General features: G+C 25.9%; 6 protein-coding genes across 9 annotated transcripts; 3 read left to right on the top strand and 3 right to left on the bottom strand.

The window, feature by feature from the left end:
* Positions 1-190: 190 nt before the first annotated feature.
* On the bottom strand, positions 191-6,127 carry LOC127289839 (UNC93-like protein MFSD11). The gene is made up of 3 exons (XM_051318044.1): positions 5,535-6,127; positions 1,540-2,469; positions 191-1,441 (listed from the first exon to the last, which is right to left on the bottom strand). Exons 1-3 carry the CDS (start codon positions 5,625-5,627, stop codon positions 1,079-1,081), a joined length of 1,386 nt encoding a protein of 461 aa, XP_051174001.1. The 5' UTR covers positions 5,628-6,127; the 3' UTR covers positions 191-1,078.
* A 272-nt stretch (positions 6,128-6,399) lies between these two features.
* Positions 6,400-10,688, top strand: LOC127289831 (E3 ubiquitin-protein ligase ZNF598). The gene is made up of 4 exons (XM_051318029.1): positions 6,400-6,760; positions 7,091-7,667; positions 7,744-8,904; positions 8,971-10,688. Exons 2-4 carry the CDS (start codon positions 7,254-7,256, stop codon positions 9,994-9,996), a joined length of 2,601 nt encoding a protein of 866 aa, XP_051173986.1. The 5' UTR covers positions 6,400-6,760; positions 7,091-7,253; the 3' UTR covers positions 9,997-10,688.
* Positions 10,689-10,788: 100 nt separating this feature from the next.
* Positions 10,789-12,594, bottom strand: LOC127289844 (ADP-ribosylation factor 2). The gene is made up of 2 exons (XM_051318054.1): positions 11,962-12,594; positions 10,789-11,758 (listed from the first exon to the last, which is right to left on the bottom strand). Exons 1-2 carry the CDS (start codon positions 12,217-12,219, stop codon positions 11,474-11,476), a joined length of 543 nt encoding a protein of 180 aa, XP_051174011.1. The 5' UTR covers positions 12,220-12,594; the 3' UTR covers positions 10,789-11,473.
* Positions 12,595-13,139: 545 nt separating this feature from the next.
* On the top strand, positions 13,140-17,773 carry LOC127289832 (egalitarian protein homolog). The gene is made up of 6 exons (XM_051318030.1): positions 13,140-13,618; positions 14,346-15,806; positions 15,890-15,970; positions 16,041-16,285; positions 16,377-16,759; positions 16,857-17,773. Exons 2-6 carry the CDS (start codon positions 14,406-14,408, stop codon positions 17,228-17,230), a joined length of 2,484 nt encoding a protein of 827 aa, XP_051173987.1. The 5' UTR covers positions 13,140-13,618; positions 14,346-14,405; the 3' UTR covers positions 17,231-17,773.
* On the bottom strand, positions 17,384-21,524 carry LOC127289843 (protein unc-50 homolog). 4 transcript variants are annotated; one of them, XM_051318051.1, is made up of 7 exons: positions 21,372-21,524; positions 20,944-21,043; positions 20,653-20,804; positions 20,391-20,577; positions 20,179-20,312; positions 19,970-20,071; positions 17,384-19,878 (listed from the first exon to the last, which is right to left on the bottom strand). In XM_051318051.1, the coding sequence occupies exons 2-7, from the start codon at positions 21,033-21,035 to the stop codon at positions 19,742-19,744; spliced, it is 804 nt and encodes a 267-aa protein (XP_051174008.1). In that variant the 5' UTR covers positions 21,036-21,043; positions 21,372-21,524; the 3' UTR covers positions 17,384-19,741. The 4 variants fall into 4 exon arrangements, with proteins under 4 accessions (XP_051174008.1, XP_051174009.1, XP_051174007.1 ...); XM_051318052.1 differs by having other exon boundaries at positions 21,318-21,462; XM_051318050.1 differs by having other exon boundaries at positions 21,189-21,461.
* A 127-nt stretch (positions 21,525-21,651) lies between these two features.
* LOC127289841 (heparan sulfate glucosamine 3-O-sulfotransferase 6) lies at positions 21,652-24,063 on the top strand. Its single transcript, XM_051318047.1, has 5 exons — positions 21,652-21,984; positions 22,166-22,512; positions 22,575-22,786; positions 22,864-23,354; positions 23,424-24,063. The coding sequence occupies exons 2-5, from the start codon at positions 22,228-22,230 to the stop codon at positions 23,546-23,548; spliced, it is 1,113 nt and encodes a 370-aa protein (XP_051174004.1). The 5' UTR covers positions 21,652-21,984; positions 22,166-22,227; the 3' UTR covers positions 23,549-24,063.
* The last annotated feature ends 688 nt before the right edge of the window (positions 24,064-24,751 follow it).

The raw sequence follows: 24,751 nt of genomic DNA, 5'->3' as shown, positions 1-24,751 counted from the left end.
CTAAATATGAATATGAAAAACATAAATTCTAGATTTAAAAAATTGTATAAATTTTTTTTTACAAATTGTACAATTTCAAATTTTTATTCACTTTTGTTTTAATAAAAAAATTATTTTAGAAAAATAAATAAAAAAAAAGAATGTAAAAATCATTCAGAAAGTTAAAAAATAATTTCACTAGTTTCAATTTTACAATTATTGTAATATCATTAAAATTTTACAATTTTTGCGTTATTTTTTTAAAAATACAATCAAAATAATTCTTCATTTATATATATATATACAATTTCGCATTGCTGTTTACTTCTTTATTTATATTGGAAGTTTTATTTTTTTTTTTGTTATACTTTTGGCATCTTTTAAATAACTAATTAATTAGTAAAGATTCAATTACTAATTAGTGACGATTCAATTGCTAATTAATTAGTTAAAAATATTGCAAGTTGAATACAACTAAAATGGAAAATTTCGTGCATCAGTGACATTATTAAATAAAACTTGATAAATGCAATAAAGTTTTTTTAACTTTAAAAATTGTGCATCTACTCATTAATTACATTTTAAATTACAAAGTTACATTTACTAACTACGAAGTAAAAATTTTTGTTTTTACAATGAGCAGTCAAAGAAAATATATACATGAAAATGCAGAAATATCATTCCTAGTGTTAACTACTTTTACTTTACGTTATATTTTTTTTTAATTCATGAAAAGAACCTAAGGAATGTATTTCACGAGTTAAAAAAATTAAAAAAAAAAAATGAAATTATTTTGATTCGAATATTTACGATGATGGACATTATATTAAATTTAAATGCATAATAATATAATTATCTTTAAACTCAAATAATTAAATTTTAAATGGAAATTATATTCCATTTACTTATTTATATAAAAAAAAAAACGTTTCTTTAAAAATATTGCTTTTTATATACAAAACTTGCTTGTAATCTCGAGATAATTAACAGCAATATATCGAGTATCATATTTGTTTTCAATAATTTGAAAACTATTTTGAATTATTGCTTTAGTTTTTAAAATTTTGTTTACTTTCTTATGAAAAGTATATATAATATATTAATCACTGACACACGATTCTTCCGATTGTGTTGTGTCTATCACAGATTGCATAGCGTTTTGGGCTCTTTTATTCCTTAAATCAACAATGCAAAAAGCTCCAGTTCCCAATATCACTGTCAAGAATAAAATCACTAATTGTAAATGTAAACCAATGTATGTACTGTAGAAAAAGCTAATGGCTGCTGCTACTGATTGACAAAATTTAAAAAGTGCAAATGCCGGAGCACTTTCCTTTGAATAGAGAACACCGAGAAGTGAATAAATTTGAGTATTGAAACATGCATCACCAAAGCCAAGAACAAAACTTCCAACCAGAGCAAGCGCTGGCGAGGGATTTATAAATCCAACATCATTTGTATCCTAAAATTAAAATATTAATTATTTTTCTATAAATCATATTTACTCTATTATATAATAAATTCAAAATTGTTTTAATAAATTTTATAAATTATAATTACCTCAAAGGGAGCATTATTCGGCAAATTTAGTAAAGTGATAAGAAAAACAAATAAATGCATAATAAATCCCGCTCCAACAACTGGCCAACCGGACAATGATTTCGTTCGTTTTGTCCCAAGAATTCCAAAAATTGCACCACCAAGAACTTCTCCAATTCCAATGCAAATACCTGATAATGGAATATATCTTTTTCTTGATTCGCCCATTCCCTCAGTGAATCCAATACTCGACGAATAAACCGATGAGAAAAATGTAAGTTCAAGTCCCGTATAAATAAATGTCAATGACAATAATAAAATTTGCGGTGTTATAAATAATACAAATGCATCTCTAATTGCATGCCATGCAGCCATTAATGGTTTTTCTTTTGGTTTCTCTGGAATTCGTAATTCTTTATCGGCACTTGATACACCTTCAGCTTCGCCAAGAACAAAATTTTGCGGTGGACTTTTCATTAATAATAAAACACCACCACCAATCACGGCAAGACTTGTCAATACTTGAAAGACAATTCTTCTTTTTGATTCTTGTATTTCCACTTCGGTGAAGGCAAAAAATGCACAAAGATTACCGCCAAATAAAGAGAGTTGAAAAATTGCCCAAAATAATCCAGCATTACGTGTCATTGTTTCAACATCGCTATTTTCCGTGAGATATTGACCATGACCGGTCCATATTAATGCTGCACCAATACCAACAAGTGCCGATGCAATATAGAGAAGATTTGTTGATGGCCAAAGGAATGTTGCTATAAAAAATATATAGCAAAATGCACCGGTAATAATTGTTGTTCTTGGTCCAGTTAATGATATAAACGATGGCGCTAACCAATTACAGGATGCAAATACTGCATAAATTATCGCTAAACTCGTATATCCTTTTCCTGTGAACGTTGGATCTTCCTTGTGAATACTTTCCAAAACCGAGGGCTAAAAAATTGAAATGAAATGTTAATTCAAGAAAATATTTAATTAGTAACTAATTTTTAGAATTAAATAATTTATTATTATTAAAATTAAAATAACGATTATATTAAAATTCAACTGTTGAGGAAAACAAATAATGATCACTTTAAAAATAATATTGATTTAAATAATAATAATAAAAAATAAAATAATACAATTGAGTAAAGAAAATGTCTTTAAAAATTGCCAAAAAAAAAATATATCAAAATAACGTCAATTAAAAAAAAAAAAAATTGTTTTCTAAAATACAGCAGAGAAAAAAATATATTTAAAAACTAATTTGCTAATTAAATAATTATTTTGTAATCGTTAGAAAATAAAAAAAGAAATATTTCCTTTAATTAAAAAATGTCTATTATTCGTTATCAATATTAAGTCAATTGAGAATTATTTATCTTCATGGATTATAAAACCAATAACCTGGATTTCATAAGAGGATCAGTAAATTCCTGTCCTTTCGTAATTAAAAATTATTAATATCATGAAAAATACCTCAACACCCGCATTGTAATCTCTTTAAAAAAAAAAAAAAAAAATCCACATGATAGAAAAACAATTAATTTTACAGTAAATTAGAACAGAAATTTTTATATTTTTATCAATTTCGAATTTTCCTCTTTTTTTTTTTTTTTGCTTTTATAAATTTTTGAAAAGATTATTTATTGCATTATTGTTTATCGTGTGAAGAAAAGCTGATAACATTTCAATCGAAAAAGAAAAAACAGATGCATCACTGAATTGATTAAAATATACATATGCAATAATATATTTAAACCATTAAATTAAATAATTAACATTAGATGGAGATTTTTAATAATTTATCGTTAAGTAATTATAATTTATTAATTTCAAAAAATGTTTATGTAAAAATAGTAATAGTTTAAAATAAAAAAAAAATAAAAATAAAAATTAAATTACTTTTGTCAAAAAGAAATTATAATTTGTTAAGTGTTACATTGTACTAGTTTTATACATTTAAAAAATAATAAATAATTTTTATTTACTTTATTGCAAATTGATACGACTATCTTGAAAAGGAGGTCGATAAGACACCAATAATTACTTTAATTATTCAGGCCACATGTGTTTTCTTATATTATATTTATGACTTTAATATATAAATAAATGTATTTAAAAATAATTTAAAAGAAAATACAAGTAATAATAATCGAATAGTAATTAAATTTTTTTTTTTCATGATATAAAGAAAGTTCAAATGAAAATTTTATTTTTTATTATAATATTAAGAGATAATAAATTTATTTTAATTTTATTAAAATTTGCTTTTGAAAATATTATGTTTTCTGGTATAGAATAATTTTGTATTTTCTTTTATTTTTTTTTAAAATACAAATATTTTTTCTATTCATAAAATTTAATTTACTTAATTATTTTAATATTAAGAACAAATCTTTCTTATACATGCATTTTTATTTATCTTATTTGCAGAAATCAATGACGAAATAAAATAAGTAGACCTTATCATTTGCTTTCTTTTCTACTTTACAAGCTGAATTGATATTCCGAAGAAAAAAAAATTATATACTTTTCGTTTATATTAAAAATATAATCAACAAATATTAAATATATCATTTTTTGATGTATATCAATTCCCGCCTGATTTGTATAAATAATTAATTCAAGTTCTTTAAAAATATTCAAATGAAAGTAAAAGTGTTTTTAAAAAAGCTCTAATACTTTATTGCGATAATTATTAAATTTAAATATATATTATAATTGTATTAAGGCAATATACAATTGGAATATTAATTAAATAATTAGTAATAGTAAAAATAAAAAAATGTATTGTACATATTAATTATTTTATACAACTAGCTCAAATATGCGCTTATTATATATATTTTTTTTTAAAGAATAGTAACTAATTATCAAACATGTCTCGTATCAAAATAAAAAAAAAAACAGATTAACTGTTAACAACCTATAATAAGGAAGCAACGTATTCATAAAACATCTATACAAAGGGGAAAATATCTGAGACCGAATTTGCAGCTAGTCTATAATCTTCTCATTCTTTTTTAAAATGAATTTAAATTTCCATATGTTTATTATTAACTCCTCATAAACAGTTAATTATTCTTTTAACAAATATTTAAATTATAATTTTTTAATTTAATTTTAAAAATTAAAAATTAAAGATAACCGGTTTTATAAGTTCCCATAAAAAATGCAAAGAAATCAGAATCTCTCTTTCGTGAAATCATGTAATTAATTCAGTTTTTGAAACTGTTCCTATAAAAGTAGTTCGTTTAAAACATACCAATGATGTATATACATTTGTATACATAAATTACATTTGAGTTTATATTCTAATTCTGAATTTTTGTTTTTTAAATTTCTGTTACAAAACAGAAACTATTAAAAATAGTCAGACTTGAAAATAATAAATCATTACATAAAATACGGTATTTTTAATTTTTTCTTTTATTATCCTATAAAACTTTGTTCATTAAATTTTATGGGACTATTTTTTCCTCTAAACAGAAATTTTTTTAAAAATAACATTTTTAAATATCATTAAAATGTACAAATATTTCCAACAATTAAAAGTGCAATATTTTTATTTTTTTTCATTATTTTAACGCGAATTCTTGCATATTTCTCAATCATTCGACATTGGCATATTGTTTGATATAGATACCTAATCTTGAAACTAATTTATCACCAAATTGATTCCACAGGAAAAAAAAATTTTTATTTTAATATAATTTTCTTTTACATAAAATTTATAAAAAATGCTACAATTTTTAAATCTTTTTAATTATTTTAATGATTCATTAAATGCAATTGATAAATTAAATCGACTTTTATTGTTATATAAAAACTTATTAAAAACAAAAGAAATACAGGAAATTGTAAGATATATGTATATGCAACAATGTGTCATTTAAAAATCTGTTTCTAATGAAGAATAGAAAATTTATAATCATGTTTTGTTTTATAAACAAGTGAATAAACGACAAACAGAAAATAATAATTATAACAATCAATTTAAATAAAAAACTTACCTCTATTGTACCCATCGTTTGAAAAGCCGAAAATACCAACATAAATCCTGTACTTAAAATTAGTACATTTATAAAACCTCTGTCGACAATCATTTTGAATAGTGAATATAAATTAAATGTTATATATAAATAATTAAATTAAATAATTTATCCCACTATATGTGAAGCACATGTGTCGCTTGACAGTTGTATTACAAACTTTCATTGGAAAGTGTAACAAGTTGTTTCTGTATTAAATCATGGTTTACAACGGAATAAAGCGTAGAAATTGTTCTCTTTCGTATCTGAATCTGTTCTTTCTATGAGTCAATAGAGTTGGTTGGTTTTGTAATAAAAAAGTTGAAACTGGAAGGAGAAGGAAACACAACTTGGAGTTGCATCCATGGTTTCCCTTGTAACCGCTTTAATTTGTAAACATATTTCTGAGTAACTTGAATATTATAAAAATACTTAATCTGCTAAAAGAAAACTCAATTATTGCATAAATTATTTACTTATTGATGAAATTATTCTGTATTTGTTTTGTTTATAAAAGAAAAAAAAATTACAAACATTCTTGACATTGAAACGTCAAATGTCAATTGCATGTAAATTTTAAGGTTATGTCAGATTATATAAACGTATATAACGTATGTAACGTATCATTCTCGACGTTCTAATTGGTTGACTGAATTGTTAAAACGACATAACAACTTTTTTTTTGTTAATATTTAAACACTTTTTCTAATGTTTTGTTAATAAATTAATAACTAAATTTTTAAAAATAAATTATTATTATATCTGTAAAAAAAATGTAATATTTTTTTTAAACATTTTCTAAATTTGGCGCCAGGAAGTTACGAAAAAAGTATCAAATCACTACACACATGTAGTTCCGATAACTTCCGTTCTACAAGGATTTTAGGCTTTACTATTGCAATCACAGAAATAATTTTTGGAATAGTAAATTTAATTCGTGACGTGTCTGAAATTTTAAATTAAAAGAAGCTTATGATAACTGGAAGGAATACGATGCATGTCATGTGAGAAGTTGTTTGATTACAGTATATATATATAGTTTTTTTTTATGAAAACGATATCGTGATAACCTTCACGAGTACGGATAGTTCACCATCTGTTTGTTGCCAATTTTCATAAATGTATAGCTATTTTGGGATCAAATAATACTTTAAAAATCATCACAAGACAGAATATATTTGGCATCCTTGAAGAATATTTAAACAACAGTAAGTTTATTCATTTTCAATTAATTCTTTCAATTGCATTGGTATTTCACATATTACTTAACATGATATGCATATTATGAATTACGGAACACATGATGTAAAAAAAAAAATTTTTTGTTTCTTTTGTTAAAAATAGTTTTCTATTTTCTTTAATTTCAAAACAAGATATTTCATTAATTTTTTTAAAAATGCTTTTCAACGAGTACAAAATGTTCAAATTATATCTTTAATTTTGTTAACTTGTCATAACTCATAACAATATTTGAAACGCAAATTAAGCCTTAAGCTTCCTTATTTTTATTTTATAACAAAATTATTTTCGTTTTTCAGGTTTATCAAAAAAAAAATTATTTACAAGTCAATTATAAAGAATTTTTTAAACACTTTGAAGAGAAAAATGTATTAAAATATAATTTGTTGACGCTCGTTTATCGTATTATATTTATTGAGATTTTTTCAACAAAGCAAAAAAAAAAAAAAAAACAAAAAAAAAATGTCAAAAGGAAACGATAGTTTTGGCAGTAACACGTGTATTGTATGTTACAAAAATGTCAACATCTTCAGTATTGGAATGTGTGAACATCCCGTTTGTTATGAATGTAGTACACGAATGCGTGTACTTTGTCAACAAAATGAATGTCCAATTTGTCGTCAGGATTTACCAAAAGTTGTATTTACACGTGAACAAAAGCCATTTCGACATCTTCGTAAAGGACCATTGGTCGACGAGAGATATAATATATTTTTTGAAAATCTCGAAATTCAAGAGAGATTCACTGAGCTATTAGCTCACAGTTGCTCAATATGTCCCGAGAGACAAGTCTTTAGTAGTTTTACTAGTTTAAACGATCATATGCGACGAAGACACGATCGATTCTTTTGTGAACTTTGTGTCGACAATTTAAAGGTATTAATTTTTATTTTATTAAAATAATTTCTATTAAAATAATTTTTAATTATGAATTTTTTTTAATTTATTACAGATATTTTCCCATGAAAGACGCTCTTACTCGAGACATGAATTGAATCAACATCTTATAAAGGGTGATTTAGATGATAAAAGTCACAAGGGTCATCCACAATGTAAATTTTGTGTAAAACGTTATATGGATAATGATGAATTATATCGACATTTAAGAAGAGATCATTTATACTGCCATTATTGTGACGCCGATGGTCTTCATCAATATTACAGTTCATATGATTATCTCAGGGAGCATTTTCGTCATGAACATTTTCTTTGTGAAGAAGGAACATGTGCTGAGGAGAAATTTACAAGTGTTTTTAGATCGAATATCGATTTAAAAGCTCATAAAGCAACAATTCATGGACGACAAATGGGAAAAGCGGCGGCAAAACAAGCGCGAACACTTGAATTGGAATTTACATTGGCGCCAAGAGCTGATAATCGTTATCGACGTGGAATGGGTCCACCGTCATCGAGAAATTTAAGAGAACAAGATTGGAATTCACGTGAACAAGATGCTGGCGCAGTTGGTGGTGATTATTTACCACAGGAAATGTATGTTCAACAACCATTGGTTGATGTTCAAAGTACTGAACAATTTCCAAGTCTTGGGAATTCGGCGCCAATTATTCCCAATATGGGTAAATCAAAAGGTCGTGGTAATGTCACAATTCGCAGTACATTACGACAACCATTGGAAATTACAGATGAGAATTTCCCTGTTTTGGGACCCGAACCAAGTAATAGTGGAATTTCAAAAACAGTCAACTTTAGCGTTTCAAGTACAAATAAATATGCTTCAATTGGAGCGCAACGTCAACAAAATTCAGCACCAACAAATGTTTCAATTCACGTGAATCATAAAGCAAATGGCACTAATATTCGAATTAGACCAACATCATCGAGAGATTCTGAATTCCCTGCACTTGGTCGCGCTGAACCATCAACAAGTAATTCAAATACTTCACAATGGACAAAAATCACTTGTGTTAAACCTGCCGTTACACCAAAATCAAAAAAAGTTGCACCTGCACCACTTGCCACTTCACCACCTACGATTAATTCAGGCGAAGATTTTCCCACTCTATTAAAATCGTCCAAATACAATAAACAATCAACTATTTCAATTGTTTCCTCCAGTTCATCGTGGGAACCACCTCCGCCAACATCAACACAGGTGAAATAATTTCTATTTTTTTCCCTTTTTTTCTTATTAAACTAATTTTTAAAATTTTTCTTTCAGGCTTCTGATACAGCAAAAAGTACAAGTGACGCAACGAAAGGTAAAGCAAAAAAGAAAAAAGTAAAACAAAATGGAAATACAATTGACACACCAAAATCATGCGCCACAGATAAAAACATAAAAAAGGATGATTTAACAAAAAAATTGAATCCAATGGAAAAAAAGAAAACATCACCGAAAAAAGAATTAAACAGTGATAATAATGATCAAAAATTTACATTACCAAAAAAGGAAGTGAAAAATAAAAAAAAATCCGAACTCAATACCTCGCGTTCCGAATCTTGTCTCAGTAATTCTGATATTGAAAATGGAACAACAAATTCCAGCCAAAGAAAACGATCGGAATTAAAGATCGATAGTTTAAATTCAACGAATAACAATAGTTTTAATAATTCTGATTTTCCATCATTAAGCAGCGCTAGTAGTAAACCGCCAGGTTTTACAAATCCACCACCTGGATTTTCATCAACAGTACCACCGCCAGGATTTTTTGTGAAATTAAATAATGTAAAACGTTTACAAAACGATAATGGATTAACATTCACTAATAGTTCAGGTGAAAGTTATTCAATTATTCCCGATAATGATTGTCAAAATAAAAATTATCCCTTTATAACACCGCCTGATTTTCAAATGAGAAATCGTAATCTTGTTGATAAAGTAAATCAAGTATTGGAACAAGAATTAATTGATGAATTTCGTTTTATAAGTGGACTATTTCGTCAGGATCTTTGTAATGCCGAGGATTATTATGAACGTTGTCATGCCGTTATGGGTGAATTAATATTTGAAAGTGTATTTAGCGAACTTCTTGTTCTTTTACCGGACATTAAAAAACAACAGGAACTATTTAAGGTACATAAAAAAAAAGTTAATGGCCAAATAAAAAATTTAGAATTATGCGCAACATGCGGACAAATATTGCGAAGCGCCGATCTTCAATCGCATTTGTCAAATCACACATTTCCTGCCCTCGGTGAAAAAAATGCCATTGAACATTCAAATAAAACATGGGTACGAAAATAATTTAAAAATATAATAATATAAAACAAAAAAAAAAGAAAAAAATCAAATAAGTGTATTTATTTCCTGGTGAAGTAATTTTTCTCAAAAACAATCGACTATTACTAATTTGAGTGAATTTAAATTTTGCAAAACTTTCTTAAGCATTTAACTTTTTTTTTTTGTAAAACTGTGTTCAAAATCGAATTTTTGATAAAAAAAAAAAAAATGGAAATACGATTTTTTGTTAAAAAAAAGAATATTCTGATTTTAGTCTCAGGAATCGAATATGAGATTTAAAATTGAATCGGGAAAATTTTTTTTTTTTTTCGTCGGTTGTATATTATATAGATATATTTTATAAGAAAAAAAAAAGAAAAAAAAAACTTAGAAATGTAGTTTTGTGTTGAAGGGTCAAAAAAAATTTTCTTCTGTATTTTTTTTTTTTTTTTTTTTTTTAACTAAAATCCGTGCGTGCCTAGTGTGTTCAAGTGCGTGCATGTACATAATTAGAAAATTATGTTAGTAGTTTCAATAGGTATTGTTTAGATAACGAGCTATATAAGAAAAATCATTCGAAAAAAAAGAATAGAACAATTTTAAGGCACAGTTTAAATACGATGGACAGTATAAAAACAAGCAAAAAAAAAATGTACTTCCATCATGTTTTGTACAATAATTAAAGTTATAAATAAAGTACAAGATTAATTTGTAAATTGCAAATATTTTTTGCCTTATCAATTATTCTAATATTAATTTTTCATTATAAAAAATGTGAAAGGGATATTTCAGCCAAAAAAAAAAAAATTCTGTAAATATAAGACTAGTAACTCGATTTCGTAGTTTATTTTCAGACTTACAAACTAATATCTTAAAATGTAAAAGACAATTTTCATAAAAATGAAACTAAATCCAAAAAAAAACGACACCTTATAATTACTACATCAACTTTTTTTTTTTTTTTTTTTTTTAAAGAATAATGATTTTGGTCATTACAATTGTTTTGTGATCCCCAAGAATGAAACTTCAATTCACAAAAAAAAAAAATTAAATACTTGAAACATTCAACATACTTCTAGATAAGTATAGAAAAAAGATGGCGTTAATAATTGTTTTTGCAGTACGAATTTATGTACAAAGATCATACAAAAACGGAGTTGATATATACGAAGGTTTTTCTCAAAAATTCGGAAAAATAAAATGCATTTTTAACCATATTTATTTGGTTTAAAGTTAATTTTTCCGTGTATTTTGAGATTTAATAAATCTCGTTTATCTCCCTATCTCTATAAATGATAGTCATTAATAACGAGAAAAAAAAAATCCCCTCCAAAAGAGAGAGAGATAAAGAGCATAGAATTTTTTTTTTTTTTTTTTCTTTCTTTTTAAAAGGCCATGGCTTTTAAAAGCGAATTTTTAAAATGATATTTTAACATTTGTATCACCCGCTGAAATAGCCAGAGCTTGGAAAGCATTTATCTGAGAAGTTTATGGAATTTTATCACTTTTTGGCGAGTTCATTACTAAGCCAATCGAGTCCTTCATATAAACCATGTCCTTGAGTTGCACATGTACTTTGAATATACCAACGACGTCCACGAACTGAATTCAAACCAAGTTTATCCGTCAATTCAGTAGCTGACATTGCATTTGGCAAATCTTGCTTATTGGCAAATACCAAAAGTACCGCGTCTCGTAATTCATCTTCTTGTAGCATATTAGCCAATTCTTTTTCCGCTTCACTAATACGTTCTCGATCATTACTATCGACTACGTAAATAAGGCCCTGCAAAGATATCAATTCTTAATGACTTTAATTAATGTTAAATTACTGACATTTTAACACGTCATCTATTTTCTATTACACAAACACAAAAAAAAATAGAAATCAATCTCTATTTTATATATTTTAATTTTTTTATATTTCAAAAATAAAACAATCAAATGTCAACAATTCTAACCACAAAAAAATAAACGAAATATATTTACCTGGGTATTTTGGAAATAATGCCTCCAAAGTGGTCTAATCTTATCTTGGCCACCGACATCCCATACCGTGAAACAGATGTTCTTGTACTCGACGGTTTCGACATTAAAACCAATTGTTGGAATTGTTGTAACAATTTCGCCCAATTTTAATTTGTAAAGTATGGTTGTCTTACCAGCGGCATCGAGACCAACCATAAGTATTCTCATTTGCTTTTTTCCAAATAGTCGAGTTAATACACTGCTGATAGTCAAACCCATGACTCCAAAGAAGGTATTTAAACACTATACACAAGAATCTTCTTTAAAAAAAAATTGAATGACAAGGTGCAATGAAATCCACCTCGATTTCAAGGATTTTCTAACCTAAAAACTTTAATTCACCCGATAAATTATGTACGATTTGGGAAAATAGACAATCCTTTGGTATTGATTGTTTATTAAATTTTAATTATTAAAATGAACTTTTAATAATGCTTTTCGAGAACACACCTTAAACCCGTCAAGATTGAAGCAAACGTAGTAAACGAAACGTCACCTCATGACAAAGCAAATAGCGGAAATGGCTGGCAGGTTCGCCACGCACAGTCTATTTTCTTTTTAAATATTAATTTCTAATAATCAATTTATTTTCCTGAAAATTTACTAATCAGTGCTTCCTAATGATTTCGTAAAGAGAATATTAAAATAAATAATATTGCATAATACATTAAAAATATTTGATAAATCAAATTCTACGACTGTGGAATTTTAAGGCTGACATGTTGGTTATAGTTTAGCGCGTAATTCGAATATTTTAACTTTTGAGAATTCTAACTTTCGATTATTTTAACTTTTGAAAATTCTAACTTTTGAAAATTCTAACTTTTGACAATTCTAACTTTTGACAATTCTAACTTTTGACAATCCTAACTTTTGACAATTCTAACTTTTGAGAATTTAAATTCAAATTAAATAGAATACCAACCTGTGTCAATACTACCAATATAAATGGACATGTTTTTTTTTTCATAATAGCTTTTTTGTTTGTTGATATTTAAAAAACTGACAGTTCTTTAATTACATTTAATTATAGTGAATTAATAAAGGGAAATAGTGAAGTTAAATTTAAAAAACGTTATCACAAATATTAAACAAGAAATATTGTGCAAAAAGAAAGTGGTAAACAAGTTTTGTTGACATTGGAAAATTATTTGTTTTTAGAAAATGGGTTTTCAAACCCCATTTAGTGCTACATTGAATATCTAAAGTTAATTAAACTGAATAATTTTTTTATATTTTAAAACTTGAGACAATTTATTCTATCATACAATAATTCAGTTGAGTTGGCAAAAATTATTTCATCATTTGTTAAAAGGGGGAAAAATTTCTACATTAATAAATTTTTGAGGTTAGAATGTGAGAATCTGTTTCCAAGATTTATATCAATGTTTGCCCGATTAGTATGACGCGAGCTGTCGAAGGTACATATATAAAGTTCACTGTCCCTTGATGACTTGGGAACATGAAGTGAATATGTAGTGAAAGCTCCTTGAATGAAAATTAGAGGAGACAAATGTTGACTCTCTGTGTATACTGTTGACCACCAGTCATTCGGCTCCGATCTGCACCAAAATAGTTTCATTTAATCGCATATTTAATTTTTTTTTTTTTTTTAAAGGTATGTATAGCGTATATAATTGTAGATCTTTCTTCTCTTGAGATTATGGGTCCATATAGGACAGATTTTCTTTTTCTTCTGGCTAAAAATTTGCCCATTGAAATTTCTAATCATTTTATAAATTATACAACCTTGATTTTAAGTAAATTTTAATATCGAAATTTTATAAGAGAAATTCTGTTTGTTTTATATTTTTCCCAGATATTATTAGAAAAATATTGAAATTTTAAGTTGATTTTTTTATTTAAATTTTACAAAATATTATTATTAAACTATTCCAAGTTTATAATTTGCCATTGGAATTTTAATGACTACTTATATATATATATGTATATATATCCACGTATTGAATAGGTTAATTGCTGTCTTCTGTCAACTATTCATTAATTGTATATTTCCGCTGGAAATTATTTTGTATAATTTAGATACTTAGGATTAATATACTAATTGTGCTTATTTACTATAGAAAATAATTCAATTATTATTAATTATTCCCGTAATGTGTATATTATTTTAACGCTTGAATAACAATTAAGTGTATAAAATTTGTATTCTATTCTTTCAACATGACCCTGTTATTTTAATGAGATTACTTATATTAGACTTGCTTGAAAGCAACTGTTGTAAATACAAGTATGTCAAGACATGTCAAGGAGATGAAAAATTTAGTTCTAAATAAAAAAAAAAAAGAAAACTATTTTTAACAGGTATTTTTTTTCTTTTTTAGATTCATTTAATTTTTAAAAGAGGAAATTAACCGCATAATCACATTATTATAAAAAGAAAAATGGATAGCTCTGAATATGAATTGGTACGTAATTTGACACTTCTCTTTTTCTTTGAACGACTCATGGATAAAGGAGGTCCACGAACATTACATGATTTAAGTTGTCAATTTGGAGCAAAAGGTTTTACAAAAGAGATGCGTCAAATAGCCGGTGGTTCACAGAGTGGACTTAAAAAATTTTTATCACAATATCCATCGCTCTTTCTTATTGACGATGATTATGTATCGGTAAATACATTTCAACCAATAATTGAGGAGGACAGTGGATCAAAATCAAGTGGTAAACGTGATTATGCACGTGAAGCTGTTGAATATTTTTCTAATAAATTGATGCAGTACGGAGCCGGAACTGAGGTGCCGATAAAAAGTCTTCTTGGACATCGTTCACAAGCATCGCCAGAGGTACGACATATATCTGGTCAGCATTATAAAGAATTTCAAAGTTTTCTTGAAAAACATCCCGATGCATTTGTTGTTAATGAAGATACAGTAATATTAAAACAATATGAAGGTATGAAAGCGGAACCATTTCGTGAATTGGAACCTGATATTTCAATTGATCCTGAAGTTACAGCGAGATTATTAGATTTTTTTGCCATGTCAATTGAACAAAAAGGTGTAATAACTGTTGATCAATTATTTTTAATGGTAAATGAAAAATTTCCCCAAGATACAATATTTCAAACACATCAAGATTTATCGACATTTTTGAAAATGTTCTCCGATGCATTTCATGTGCAAAGTAATTTGGTTACATTAATTGGTCGACCAAAAACTTATACTGATGGTAAAATAAAAAAGGAAAATGCTAAAAACCAAAATCAAAATAATAATCTACAAAATAAAAATTCAAGTTCAATTCAAATATCGCAGCAAATTTTTCAAAATTCATCAAATAATCAACAACCAGATAGTATTGTTTCAAATAATAGTTCAAGCTCGCAGCCTAATTCATTGCAAAATATATTACATTCACCGACTGAGAGTAATAATAATTCACCGCCAATTAGTTTACAACAACAAACATTGAAGCAAAGAATAAATACACTTGTAATGAAAACTTTAGCTGATAATACAGAGAGAGATCGTAGTTTACAAAGTGTACAAATGGGTGACGCTTGGAAATTGAAGGTGATACAGCAAACAACAGTGATTGTTAATCCTCGTGAGTGCCTTCGAATTGTTGAAGATATTATGAATCCAAGACGACCACCACCTGATGGTAAAATTGTCATTTCTTTTGATTGTGAAGGAGTTAATCTTGGTATGAAGGGACAATTAACACTTCTTCAAATTGGAACAATAAGTGGACAATCTTATATTTTTGATTTATGCACATGTCCAAGTTTAATTCAAGCCGGTGGACTTCATAGGCTTTTAGAAAATGAAAACGTAATTAAAGTAAGTTTCTAATTAAAAGAAATTTTAATTATAATTCACTGTTTCGTGTAATTTTAGTTATTTTCCTTTTTTTCTTCTTTTAGGTAATTCATGACTGCAGAAATGACAGTGTTAATCTTTATAATCAATTTGGAATCGTTCTTAACAATATTTTCGACACTCAGGTATGAAAAAGTTCCTTTTTTTAAGAGAAAAAAAAATTAAATATAGGTAAATAAATATTTTTTTTTTCAGGCTGCTCATGCTATTTTACAATTTCAAGAAACTGGTAAACCTGTGTATAAAGTAAAAAATGTTAATTTAAATGCACTTTGTGAACTTTACGGCGCGCCATGTAATCTTTTAAAGGAACAATTGAAAAATATTTATCGTCGTGATCAAAGATATTGGTCACGACGTCCATTAACTCGTGATATGTTAATTTATGCTAGTAGCGATGTTCTTAGTCTTGTTCCACAAATTTACAATGCCATGTCAAGGTGAGTTAATAATTATTCTTTTTTTTTTTTTGCCAAAAGTTTCACAAAATATTAATTTTTCATATTTTCTAAATTTGGAAATTTATTATAGACTTATTAAGCCAGAGATGTTGACACTTTTTGCGGAATTGTGCGAGGAACAAGTGTGCATGCATATAAAGCCACAGGATGTGAAAACACGAAAAAAACAACGTAAAGTTGAAACAGAAGTGGCTGATCTTCGTAAAAGAATGGAAGATACAACGGGAAAAAATATTGTTCTTAGCAATCGGGAAATTCGTCTATTGCGCTATTTATCACTCACCGAAGAGGAAAAGGAAAAATTGAAAGGTAGCTATAAGGTTGCAAAAAAATTGGAAAAACTTGAGAACATGGGAGATAAAGATAAAGGCGATTCAAGTGATGACGATGATGATGAGGATAAAAATGATGACGCTGAATATCCGAGTCTCGATTCCGAAACATCACACTCAGGTGAGATTTTATTATATTATTTTCTATTGTAATAATTAAATTATATTCTATTATTTTAATTTTATTATTGTTTTTATTTTTTTTTCTGATCAAAAAGGCGGTGTAGTGTCACCACGTAATTCAGAAGCGCCAAGTTTAACTGAATCAATGCACATGATGGACGAAATTCTCTCGGACGTGCAAATGGATCGATTTGAAAAAATTGAACGACTCGAAGCAATTTTATCGGCAGTTACTGGTTCATCAAATGACACTGACACTTTAGATTCAGTGTCAACGACAACATCACCTGCAAAATATACGTGTATGTGCCAAGTAAACAAAATTTCAAATCAATCACAAAGTGTTCCAAAAGAAAATCAAGAAGTCGCGTGTCAAACTCTAAGCACTGGTGATATTGTAATCACAAGGATTCATTTCTCCGAGGAGGAAAAGGAACGCGAAAGATTACTCAATTCACCAAAAAAATAGGTAGTTTGAAAATTTTAGTCTCATTTTTTTTTTTTTTTTTGGAAACTGCACGGGCCTCTTAAAAATAACAAACGAAAATAATTTTAATAATCGCGACAGTTTGAAGGACGAGTCATTTTTAGTTTTTTTTTTTCTTAGATAATTTTTTAACCATTTGTTTTTTTTTTGCTGCTTTTAAAAATTTTTTTTTGAATTTTTAACAAAAAGAGATTTTTTTTAATTCTCTGATTAATTTATTAATACGATTATGGAACATTTTACAATGTTTATTATTTATTATTATATAGATATTTAACATAAATGCAGCATTTTACATTATTGCATTAATTATACTAATTATAATAGTTTTTTTTTTGTTTAAATTTGGATTTTTTCACGATGTTTTGATTGAGAGCTGTGCCATTATGTTTTGATTTCAATCATGACACCGTTAAAATAATTAATCGTTTAATTAAAATTGAAATAATTAATTGTTAAATTGATCTTTTTTACGATCAATGTTTTTTAAAATTTTTTCAATCACGTTGAACATGATTTTTTTTTTTTATAAAATAGCACAATATTTTGAATCAAAATTAATTAGGGAAATATTTAAATGTTTGTGTTTTTATTTCGTTTTTTGTGGGTTTTATTGTTATTTAAAAAAAAGCATAATACATAAGCTTTTAATTTTCTAATTAACTAATTTGAATTAAATTTCTTTTTTCGAAACCACGCACATGTGTTTCAACTACATCATGCTTTATAGTTTGAAATTTTCAATTAGTTGAGCACTTCTAACATTTAAAATGTGTATATAAATTAAAAAAGAAGAATACTACGGGGAAAACAATTTAAAATCCAAGTTCTTTTCAATGTCTTATTTGTACATAAGTCATTTGTCTAATGAATAGTGTTAGATTAACGGTACTAAATTGATCATGAGGCCTTATTGTAGTTGGTAGTAAACGAACTATGAAGATTCAAATATGTATTATGTCGAGAAACTTTCAAATAATCAATGGTCAATTACAATTTATATTATTTATAGTCATACATTTTCAATTGCCATTTAATGACTATAATTAACAAAGAAAATTGTCCTTTAACTGTATTTTACAGTCTTATTGTTTTTTTTTTTTTTGAAAAATTTTATAATTAAAAAAATATATATTAATATTTTTTTTAAACAACTTGCCATAAAAAAAATATTTTAATTCATTATTTTGAAAACATAAAAATTTTCGGTACTTTTTTCGTTGTTAAATAATTATTGAAAAATATTTTTATACAATGTTGATTGCCTTAAACAGAAGAGGTGCTTACGTTTATCATCGAAAAATTGTGAAATGAATTTAATTAGTTGTAAATGAAATTTTACATTATTGTTTGGTTTCTAACTAGTAAAAAAAAATTTTTACTTATCAGGGAATGGGATTTATTAACAATTTTATATATTTATTGATAAAATAATAAGTGTAAACAGTATTTTCAAATTTTTAATTAGAAAAAAAAGATGTTATTTGAAATATTTTTAAACAATTTAAAATACTGTTGTTTTTTTTTTGGGGAATTTTGTTTTAAAGATCAATTTAAAAATCGGTTTATTCGGGTTTTTGAGTTACAATTCTGCCTTTTTTGCTGTTGTAAAAAAAGTATGAGTTTAATAAGTTTGCAGCATAAACCAGCCTTTATGCATAATATCATGTGATATTAATTTGCATATCGAAAAAGAGAAATTTACTGCCAGATTGTGAATGGATAGAAGTTATTACAGAAAAATGAATTTTTACGTATAAATGTTTTTAGAACAAGTGAAAATAATTATTAGATCTTTACACAATTTCTTTTGTTTAATGATGAATAAAAATCAATTGTACAAAAGTAATTGTGAATAATTAAAAGAATTTTGCTCTAATGAATCTCGAAAATATTTTTAATTTGAATTTTGTAAGGATTTTTATTAATTTTTCACGAGATTTGCAAATATTCATGATTTTTGATCTAATATTTATGACAAAGATAAGTCACATCAGCATCATGTAAATAAAGAAGAGAACAAAAAAATGACGGTAGTGATATTAGTAGAAAAAAAAAAATAATTCAAAGCTAATTGTAATTTGATAATAATTCACTTTATATCTGACATTTACATAGTAAAAATTATATATTAAAATTATAATTATGAAAATATTTACACGCTGTTAATAAGTAACGCATTTAATTATCTATTTAAATGAAAAATTTTTAAATAAAAATGTATATTTAACATTATTAAAACAGAAACAAAAAAAAAGAAAATAAAACGTTATATACATTGATTGTAAGTTCAATACAAAAGTTTTTTTATGTCATTCAACAATATGTTTAACAATTATTTAAATATATGAGACATTTGACAAAATAAGGAATTTTTCATTTCATTTTTTCCTTAACATGATTTAAATAAAAGCATTTATTTGAAAAATTAGAATTTTATTGGTATTTTTTCAGCTTAATAAAAAAAAAAAAAAAGGATTTTATTTACACTAACTATACGACTCTATCGTGATAAAAATTCATTATCATTCGGGTAATATTTATTCCTCCAGCTAAAGTTGTTACGTAGAGGAGAAATGCTATCGGTAACGCTGATAAAATAATATGCGTTTTAGAAAGAATCTCTACATCTGTAACAGAATATTGTGGAATATAATTTCCTTTTTTTTTTGATTCATATAATTTTAATTTTTATTTAAATATAAGTTTTTAATAACTTACTAGCGTATCCTAAGAATGTTATATAAATATAATAACTGACAGCAATCATCCAAAAAGTATTTCCAAGAAAACGAGAGGAAAATCCATCGTGAATAATGAAGCCTACAATTAATTTTTGAGTTATTAATAATTGAATTTTTTTTTAAAATTGATAAATATAATTATTATTTTCTGAATTATAATTTTTTTTTAATAACTTAATATTTTACCATTGTATAGAAATAGTTGAACAAAATGAAGAATTATAAGAGGTGGAAAAAAAGCATTTAAATGAATATCGAAACAATAACCCCACTCAACGTCCTGAGTTTTATCTATTCGTAGATATCGATTTGTCACAAACCTATTAATAGTAAAAATAAATTTAATTCAAATATTTCTTTTTTAATTTTGTCTAGAAATGTAAATTTTGTTTCATTACCAAAAAAGAGAAGCGACTATCACTCCAATTCCAATACAATCTACTATGATAACGTAAAATAAAAATGCAAGAAATTGAAAAAATCCTAGACCTAAAACAATGGCAAATCCAATGGAGGAAACAAATAGCCAAAATGTTAATAAAACAAGAAAAGCTGGATCATCTCTGGCAAATTGTGATTTTGTTTCTGTAATAGATAATTTTTAAAAAAAATTATTTTCAAATTATTTATTTCTTCACGATAAATTATAATAATACTTACGTTTTCTACTTCTGAAATTTCTATAAACTTTTTGTGGATTTGTAAAAAGATACACCATTTGCCATGAAGCAAATTCAAAATCCATTTGTTCGAACATTAAAAGTTTTCGTAAGTATTTGTAAAATTTTGTTGGTGCACCAAAGCATTCTTGTCTGAAAGAAAAAAAAAATTCTGTTTTTTCCATCAAGAAGAATTAAATTTTTATTATTATATCTTTCTAAGCAATAATAATTTTCATTAAAAAAAAAAAAATGATGCAATGAGAATGAAAAATTTTTAAAACTAATTTACCTGTAAGTGGCAGGTATTGGTAGCGATGAAGATGATCTCATTGACATAGGAGATGTGCACCTGCTTGTTGGCGGTGAAGTCGAATATTTCATCTTAATTTCTGAATGACAAATAAATTATATTACAGACCATTAAGATCAATTTGTAGAAAATGCATTTAATGAATATACATTCAAATTTAATAGAAGTATAATTTTCCTAGTATATAGAAATTAATTAAATAAGTTAAAATTTTTATTATTTACATCAAATAAAAACTTGTTATTATTTCAAAAATACAAAAAGCAAAAAGATGTCATTAATTTTGAGGTTAAGTTTCAATTTGTTGACGTATACAGTTACGTATTTTCTTTTATCATAAATATATTCATTACAAAACACTCTTTATGCTTTAATGACTCAATTATTCGTCAACATATTTTATTTACTTCACTGATACTAATGTCAAAATTTATTTTTATTTAAATGACTATATGTCAATAGTTTAGGAACTTTTTATTGATACATTAGTGTTTTAGTTTTGTCATGTTTTTTTTTCCCTATTATTCCCCAGAAATATAAATTAGCATTGAACATGCGCCATTATTGACGCGCTTATTTAAAATGTCGCTTTTTCAAAAAATAACGTTTAGCACTTTTAGAAAAGATTTTACCATTAATATTTCTAACTTATTTGATTATTTATTATATTAATATAGTCATTTTGTCAAAATTATATATATTGGTCTTGTAAACTATAGTTTTAAAATAAAAAACCCGTAAAATAATGCATATTTTTCTCAATTCGCGGGTTTTATCGATTTTCACCAACACGTTGCCAAAATATTGTGTGACTACAATTTATATATCTGTTCTACTGTTAATAGTATAATCTTCCCGTCCAAATTTTGTCAACAAAGAAAGCAAATAATGAATTTCGTGTGTCAACAAACATCAATTATAATCACATAGTTAATTAAACAGCGAGTAATGTCTTTTTGGCCATGTGCTCGAAACAATTCATCTCTTCCTGTATGCTGACTGATTTCTTTCAATAATAAGGTATGTTTTGTTCTATTAATAGAAAACAAATTCCGGTATTCTGAATAATTATTGTAGTTTTTTGAAAATAAGTTTTTTGTTATTATTGATTTATTATAAATTATTTTTACACGTAAACATAACCATAAAAATTGTTATTTTTATGCAATTTTTAACGTACCTTTTTTTTTGGTATTCACAGAATTAGAGAGTGAAAATAATTTATAGTATATAAAATTATGATAGAAAAAAGAAGAAGTATACATGATGGAAGTTAGAAAATCATGGCAGTTGAAAAAAATTCTAATTATTATTTGTCTTATATTATTTCTCTTGTGGATAATTCTCAATGAGAAATCGTGTTTGATCGGTAATCTTTCACGTAAAATTGCACTACACAGAATAAGACTGACATCAAATCAATTTTTAAAAAGAGTTTCCGAACAAATTAAAGTTGAAGAAATTCCATTAGATGACTTTACGAATATTAATTACAAAGTTACTAATGTTCAAGTTGTTTCACTTTTAACCAGCAATGAAAGTTTCAAGGTTAGTAAAAATTTTTTTATTATAATTTATATATTTAATTTGTAAATTGATTTTTTTTTTAGGATATTATTGATGTATCTCCAAAGTACAAGATTTTGCGACAACATGGTTTAGTACCAAATAGACAACTTCCCACTGCTCTTATAATTGGTGTAAAAAAAGGTGGGACGAGGGCTCTTCTTGAATTTTTGAGACTTCATCCAGATATTCGTGCAGCTGGTTCGGAAGTTCATTTTTTCGATCATTATTATGCAAAAGGATTCCATTGGTATAGGTAAATTGAAATAGTGATAAATTTAATGAATTTAAAAATTTGTTTATTATTTTCTGAAATTTTTACATAATCTATAGACGCAAAATGCCACCAACTTTAGAGGGTCAAATAACAATGGAAAAAACTCCATCGTATTTTGTGACACCCGAAGCACCAAGACGAGTACAGCACATGAATCCAGGGACAAAATTAATTGTCGTTGTTCGTGATCCAGTGACACGAGCAATTTCCGATTATACACAAGTAAAAAGTAAACGTGTCACAATGTTGAAATTTGAGGATTTAGCTTTTTTAAATGAATCACAAGTTGTTGACATGACTTGGTCACCATTAAGAATTGGAGTTTATGCACGACATTTGGAACGTTGGCTACAATATTTTCCATTGTCACAATTTCTTTTTGTCTCTGGTGAACGACTTATTGCCGATCCCGTCACTGAAATGACAAGAGTTCAAGATTTTCTTGGCATTAAACGTGTCATTTGTGAGAAGCATTTTTATTTTAATACCACCAAGGGATTTCCCTGTCTTTTAAAATCGGAAGAACGAGCAACTCCCCATTGCCTTGGTGAGTAAATCATCATCAAAAAAAAAGAATACTTTAATTTCCTTTTAAATTCCATTTTTTTTTTTTTAGGAAAAAATAAAGGCCGAAGTCATCCGCACATAGAACCTGAGGCAATTGAACGTTTAAGGGATTTCTATAGGCCATTCAATCAGCGCTTTTATCAACTCACTGGAATGGACTTTGGCTGGCTCTAAAGGTATCCGCAATTCTATGAGCAATATAGAGAGACATATCGTAAGTAGAATCTAACGAAACTTGGTCAATTTTTGAAAAAGTAGGTTTATTAAAAATTATATACGAATACATAATGTTATTCACAAAAAGATATTCTCTTTTAAAAAACTATTTATCAGTTGGAAAATTCAATAATGAAACGAATGTCAATATAAGTCAATTTGTTTCGAATATATTTTGCAAAATTTTTGGCAAAATTTGATTTAACGAAAATTATTGCAAATATTAACAAAAAAATTTTTTTTTCAACAAAATTAAAAAATTTTTGTTATAAAATTAATGAAAATCTTATTAAAATGAAAAAATTTCATTTAAAAACACCATAATTGTCAAAAAATGTACATAAGTGTTTTTTATGAATAATTAATTTTTCAAAGTATGTGCAATATATGATATATAAAAGTTGTGTGATTATATATGTATAAAATGCATATACGTACAAAAGAAAAGATAAATATAAGAAAAAAGATATATATAGTATATCTTCAATAGTTGATTAATTTAAAGTAGAATTTTGTTAAACAAATTAAATAACGAGTTTTTTTTTTAAATCTTCTTTTGAAAATAATTCCGAAAAAAATGTAGAAAATGTGAGAAAGTCTAAATTTACAAGATAAAAAAAAAAAGAATAGAAAAATCGAATAAAAAAAAGAAAGCATATCATATATATATATATATACCACGAACATACGTAAATATTAGTCAGGGTCTATTTACTTTTTAATTTAATTAATTCGCAGTATTAAAAACAAAAGTAAAGACTTAAATTTAGAACTATAAACATATTTTTTATAAAGAAATAAAAGTTTTCTTAATAGAATAAATTAAACTTAATAAATATAAAGACCATCTAAATATAAGTAACGTGATAATTTAAATTACTTATATTTTGATGATTTATCTTTTTGTCTAAAATAGAATTTCTTCTTTAAAAAAAAAAAATTATATCCACTTTTGCGTTAATTTTAATATTTTTACAATTAAGTTAAAGAAAAATAAAGAAAATTATTTTCAAATCATTAAAGTAAAAAGAATATATAGAAAAATGGAAAGTGTGCAAAGAGAGATGATTTTGCTCAAATGTACATAAATACACTAAATAATATGTGAAACATAATTATTAATATTGCATTTCGTTAACTACGTTGATTTAGAAATTTATT

Source organism: Leptopilina boulardi, unplaced genomic scaffold (genome assembly GCF_019393585.1).
Source record: "Leptopilina boulardi isolate dan_hultmark-lab unplaced genomic scaffold, ZJU_Lbou_2.1 LbouV2_51, whole genome shotgun sequence".
In the NCBI taxonomy this organism is placed as follows: domain Eukaryota; kingdom Metazoa; phylum Arthropoda; class Insecta; order Hymenoptera; family Figitidae; genus Leptopilina; species Leptopilina boulardi.
This window is presented reverse-complemented; position numbering and strand designations above follow the sequence as displayed.